Here is a 6,351-nt window from a genome sequence, read left to right on the forward strand (position 1 = left end):
GGAAGAGAGGTTACTTTATTCACCATCCAACTTCGACGCTAATGACTGCGCTTGGTGGAGGGCACAAAGACACGAGGTTAGCGCAGCCAAAAGCTTCCCAAGTTCTGTTTCAAGCAAAATGAGAGTTTTTTGGCTGGATATTGAAGGGACTTCGTCTGTTTCTGTGTGTGCTCTTGAGTCACAGCAGATGGTGGGCACGGCCATTGCTGTGGACTGAATACGAGCTTCGTTTCATATCTCCATTCTGATATTCTGATGTTCTGATGATTGCCAGCAGAGTGGAGTGGCGGGACAGCAAGCTTGCCGCCCTTCATGAGCAACTGAACGCTATCGGCTTCCAGAAGTCGCCATCCAGGTGGCGTAGGGGTTGGCCATCGGCGTTTGGGATATCGAAGGATGCAGCCATTCGTGGAGCCAGCAAAGTTACACCGCGGCTAAAATGGATTGGGTTTAGCATTCAATGTCCCCAGTTCTGGGCCTCGCGGTGGCGCCAGCTTCAATGCCTCCAGGGCTGTCAACAACATGGGTGAGATGTGTGTGTGGGGATCTTGTAGTGTGCTCCAGAAACGACGAATTTACACCCGACGACAGCGTAGGTGAGCATTGGATGTTGTACCGCTACTGCAATTAAAGGAGAATTGCCCTTTTGGAACCTACCAACTTGTCATGATCAGCGGCGAGGACGGACACCTCTGGCTGATGGTGATGCCGTGGCCATTGGATCCTTCTTCCGCCCATTAAAGCCTCTCCCAAAACCCAGGACAACCTTTCAAGCTACCTGGGTGGCATACCCTGTTCAACCTTCATATAGCGCACCCTGTGTGCAGCTGGAAGGCTTTCACTCCTTGACGAGGCAAACTGCCTGTGTGATATGTTAACGGATTGAAAAGCTTCCTGTGAATTGAAACATACTCACAGAATATCATATGCTGGTTGCACACAGGCTGCTAAAGAGTGCTAACTTTGCTCTGCTTAAAAGAACAACAGCTAACACCCTTGACGTATGGATATTGGGTTGGGTCTGACGCCCTGCAGCCTGAAAGAGCGCGTGGATGCACGGCTCCGCAGAGACTGTTGCTTGCAGTTCCTATGAAAATAAAGCCCGATATCGAAATCTTTCCTGTATCTTCATGTTTGCTTTCGCTTTCATTTCCCTTTCTTTCGTCTTGGGACGAGCAGTGCTCCTTACGGATCGAATTACCCGACTATACGATACCAGAGTGATAAGAAAGCATGACTGTCCCCTTCCCTGTCCCCTCTTCTCTTGCCCCACCCCCTGATCTCACCATCACCATCTGTAACCCTCACTGGCAGGATTGGAGGTGTGCTGAATATGGTGATGTTGATGCTGTTAAGTTTGCCACTCTTTGAATGCTGCATTGAAGTATTCAACACTATACCTACAACCTCTTGAAACAGTAAGTAAGGCCTGACTTTTGACCTCCTTCAGCGGCCACCACCCCTTGAAATCTCGGTGAGGTTTCGTTGCAAAATCAGCAGAATCTCTCTTCTCTGGGGCTTCTGATGTCTTTTCCAATATTGAAATTTGAAGTGTAGAGGATCTGGATTTGTGTGATTCATGGGGTGGAGGATAAGATTTGGAAAGCTGTTATCCATAACTATTACCCCCCCTCCCCGCAAATAATCTCACCGAATTGGAATGGTAAGAGAGATTGGTAAAGAGACACATAGAAACGTAAAGAGGTTTTTTTTTTTTTTTTTTTTTTTTTTTGATGATCTGGATTTCTTATATATATATAAAAAACTTATTTTTCGACTTCCTCGCTTATTCATTTAATCCTTTAATTTTGCATCCTCAGCATTCGTGAAAAGAGTCTTTGTTTGGACCTGGGGATTTATTGGCATTGGAGCCTGTGCGCATGAGCATGGGCTTGGGCTTGGGCATGGGCATGGGCCTAGCGGATTTGCGCTTGGGTTGCAGAACGCATATGCGAATGCACCAGGTATTGATTGGCATTTGGGTAATCTAGTCTGGTCATCATCTATTTTCCTATAACCATAGGCCCACGAGGGAGGTTACGTTTGGCGCGTTGGTGCATTTAATGCGCCAGAATGACCTCAGGATAGGATGGCCACAATTGCTACGTTTGAAACTGGAATATGCCGTTCACTCTTGCGAGCCGAGTTGGATCTCACTATTAATAAACGTCATGCAATCTATGCCAGGTAGATGCACGGGAAATTGATAAATACATTTGCCACAGTAAAAGGTAAACAAACAGAAGAATAAAAATAAAATAGAATAAACTGTAAGAAGAAAAGACGTAGCTTTATATGCAGGATACAGACAGGACACACAAGCTGGAAAATAGAAATCAAAAAATATCAAAAATCAAAAACGAAGGAGAATATGTGGGAATGATACAGAAAAAACGCTCACACATAACTGTAGAGAGAGGGAGCAGAAAACAAACATAAAATGGCAGAAAACAAAACCTAGGAAGAAAGAAAAAATAGAAAACAGAGGGGGAGAATTTTTTAAAAAAAAAAATAAAAATAAAAAATAAAAAATAAAAAATAAAAAGACATCCTGCACCGCCAGCAACAAAGACCAAGTCCAGTATATTACCCAGAAACCGCCCACACACACCTGCCTGGTTGAATATCTAGCCCAAAACTCCAGACTCGAAAAAACCCTCCAAATCCACCACCCAGACGAAAAGCGACATCAAGAACCCAGAACACCAAACCCCAAACACCCAACCTACTCAACACCAAGAGCCCTTCTATATATCTGTAGAAGACACATATAATACCCACAAACAACGCATGTAATACAACCCCAGGAACACTCACGAAACCCCCTTTAGCCCGCTCTCAGTAAAAACCACACCCACCAAGTTAACCACCGTACATTCCATCCAGCTTACCAGTTAGGGGAGAAAGAAAACACCATTTCCACCAAGACCCATAGCTTCCGGCGGAAGTATGCCTATAGGTGTCCATGCAGTCTCACACGATAGAGACATGTATGCGCCGCGCCCCAGTTTGACTTAACGCGGAACACAACCTTCTCCACGCGTACGGCCGGCATGTCAATGACAGCATCCAGGTCGAAACGCTGGATGTGGTGTCCGCCATGGATGTTGTATTGCCACCGGCCGACGCGGAAGAAGGAGGGGCCGAGGAGCGCGTCGTCCGAATAAGCCGTGGTCGGCTCGTTCGGATACACCTGCCGGAGGGTGGTGAGGATGGCGTCCCGTAACCAGGAAGGGAGGAGATGATGGGGGTAATAGGAGGGGCGGAGGTGGGAGAACGGGGGGTTTCGGAGATGGGGAGTAGCAGGCGGTGGTGGGAGGGGTTGGCTTGGTGCAGAGGAAGGGGGAAAGGGGGATGGTGCGTGGGGAGAAGACGCTGACGAAGGGGGCGGGGAGGGGTTTGACGAGCCGGAGCCTTGGGGGTAGGCTGCTGCTGCGGTGGGCGGACGGGCCATGTACTGGACCCACAGTTCCATCTCCCGCGGTGCGCTGCCAGGATCCAACGTTGCACCCTTGGGGATGTGCTCAATGACCACCTCTTCAGGGACGATTGCTCGTCCCAGAAGGATGGTCAACTGAGAAGCATTAGATCGCGTGGCAGCGCACCAGCATTCTCCGACACCGTCCCACGGTTGGAGTGCGGCTACAGGCGGGGAGCCGCGGGGCACCTTGGCGAGGTATTGGCCGATCCGACTAACGAGCCCAGCCGATGTTGCCATCGTTGGACTCGTCAGGTACGGATCAACCACTGCACCCATGCCAATCGATGCGTAATTGACTTTTGGCGGCTTTAGAGGGTTTATCGCCGCTGCTGGGGATCCGCTTAGCGCTTCCTTGAGATGTGGCAGTCTTCTGTTCCATTCGTTTTTCAGAATGGCGACTTCCTTGGCCATGTCTGACAGTCGTTGGTCGAGACGAGAAGACAACTTGTGGAATGCCTCCGAGTACATGGAAGTTGAGTTATCTGTTGCGAATGTGGACGCGGGACTGCATAAGTAGTGAGACATCGTGTTTTGTAGACTTTGTGGAAACATGCAGGCATGATCTCTGCAGAAATAAGTGAGTACTGTCATGAGGATAAGACCGATAGTGACGAGCAGGGCACTTGGAGTTTTCGCGATTCCTGAGAGACGTTGCTTGGAGGTGACACGGACCCCAGCAGGGGTAGCGGCGACGAGGACGGGAGAGGAGTGTGTGGAGGAGCCCGGGGTGTGGATTGAAGCAGAAAACGCAGAAGAAGCGGATGATTTCGAAGCAGACTTGTTACGTAGCTGGTTGAATGCTGGAACAGGTGGGAGCGTCCTTCTAGCAGCTGCAGATGTCGAAACGTTTGGAACGTCGATAGGACCTGGAAGAGGAGGGTTCGCACGGAATGCCTCTTCAAATATAGGGCGGCGAGTCGGAGGTAATCTAAGACCGCTGGGTTCCTGAGAGCTGGAAGGTCGGGAACCGTATGGATCGTGAAGGTAGTAGTTTGGGCGAGTTCCGGCATTGGTTTCTCGTGGCAAGATACCATGGATGGCACGCTCAGTGGTCCAGCTGACACTAGCGGAGCCGTTAAAAGACGGGGTATCATGCAGAACGGAGACTGATGGGTCTTCTTCGCGTTTGACTCCTTCGGTTTCTTCAGATACTTCACGGAGAGTTTCAAGAAGTTGCTCTTCCGGCGTTGTCTGCCGTGAGACAGCTCTACGGGGACCTGCTCTGCTGCGCGTTGTGGCGTTGCGAGATGAAGCTCTACGGGAAACAGGTCCAGGGGCTGGAGATATGCTGGACCGGACAGATGCACTCATTGACCGGGTTTGGCGTCTTTCGGGAACGGGGTGAGTTGGGTCTTCAACATCAACACGAGCAAGTTCGCGGTCTTGAGCTTGACGCAAGCCATCATCAAGGGTGTCGATCATCTCGGACAATCCCATAGAAGGATCAACTTCAAGCTGGCGAGGAAGCGCAGGGGTCTTGGTGGAGCCGTAGGCAAAAGATTGCTGGGTGCGGACGTCCGGGAGAGATGGGTTGCCTAGGTCAGGATTTGACAGATTACCTTCAGTGGCAGCCGTAGGGTTTTCAGTAGGAGCTGCACGAGTTCCGCGAGTATTCTGGGCACGGGAGCCCGAGTGGACAGAAGCAGTTTTGCGACCAGTCATTTTCTTTTATAGATTCTGGGAAGTCCTGGAAATATATGTTTGAGATATTGGAGAGTTGGTAGTGTAATTGCAATTGAATACGCTGCTCTCCCTCTTTTAGGAACACGCTTTCAACCTGATTTGCAAAGTTAGTATCTCAAACTTAAGAAGCACATCGAATGAGTGTTAGAAGGTAGAATGACAAAAGGATTAAAGGAGCGCGCACCGCAGGTTCAGCTGAGCTGGAGATATTGGAGAAGAGGAGGTGTTTGTAGAAAGAGCTGGGGTTTGTTTTGGTTGGAGTGCAGAAGATAGACGCCTTCTAGAGAAAAGCAGGGTAGAGAGGTCGCGACAAAGAAGAGATGGCCAGGGAAGAAAGAAGTAGATGGAATAAAAGAGGATTTTCGGACAAAGCAGGGCCTTTGTAAGACTGAAAAAAGTTCTTAATCGCGATGAGAACATTGAGACCAGCTCAAAGGTAGGTGTGGAGGGAAGGCTGACTTTTCAAAGAGTAGATGTCTTGAGGATTGATGATTGCAGTTGGACAAAGCAGTGGTGCAGGACAGGGAGCAGATATTGGATTGACGATGACGATTGGTCGAAGATAATGGGAGACTGTTGAAGTAGTTGTAAGCACGAGCTGGGAGCGAAAGCGAGTATCAAGACGGTGATGAGTAGTGGAGGGAGATTCGAAGACGAAGTTGAGACGGTTTGGCGACAGGAGGGAAAAGGAGTTTCACAACACATAAGGCCCAAAGTGAAGGGAAAACAGGACAAACACTCACTTTGGAAGATATTCCAAGCTCTCTGTCCGCCGTAAAGAGGGTGAAGTGAATTTCTAGTCCCAGGCGATGAAGGAAAATGCCAAAGTAATCTGCTTTCGCAATCGAGTTGAGGTCTCAACCACAGATATAGGTGGTGCCCGAGGAATACCTGACAGGTGACAATAGCAGAAGACGAGCAACACAGAATCCCTCGCACCAAATGTAATACCAGGTGGATTCGGACAGATTCACTTGAAAAAGGCGTGGAGGGCAAAAAGCCAGTCACTCTGGATGCTTGTCTATAGGATTGATTGGTGAAAGAATGCGAGGGAACATCAGTATGCACAACTGTTGTTCACTCTTTGATCCATGTGAAAGAGCTTCCCCCTACACAGCCAGACTTGAATCCCTCCTCTTTTCTTATCTATTTCTGCTGTGGAAACACAGTTGCTATCACCGCGTTGA

At 49.1% G+C, this 6,351-nt stretch overlaps 1 protein-coding gene across 1 annotated transcript; it reads right to left on the minus strand.

Moving 5' to 3' along the window:
- Positions 1–2,725: 2,725 nt before the first annotated feature.
- On the minus strand, positions 2,726–5,143 carry HCAG_00287 (predicted protein; the record flags this gene model as incomplete). Its single annotated transcript, XM_001543191.1, has 2 exons — positions 2,726–2,755; positions 2,978–5,143. The coding sequence occupies 2 exons, from the start codon at positions 5,141–5,143 to the stop codon at positions 2,726–2,728; spliced, it is 2,196 nt and encodes a 731-aa protein (XP_001543241.1).
- Positions 5,144–6,351: the final 1,208 nt, after the last annotated feature.

This window comes from Histoplasma capsulatum, genomic scaffold (assembly GCF_000149585.1).
Source record: "Histoplasma capsulatum NAm1 scaffold_1 genomic scaffold, whole genome shotgun sequence".
In the NCBI taxonomy this organism is placed as follows: Eukaryota; Fungi; Ascomycota; class Eurotiomycetes; order Onygenales; family Ajellomycetaceae; genus Histoplasma; species Histoplasma mississippiense.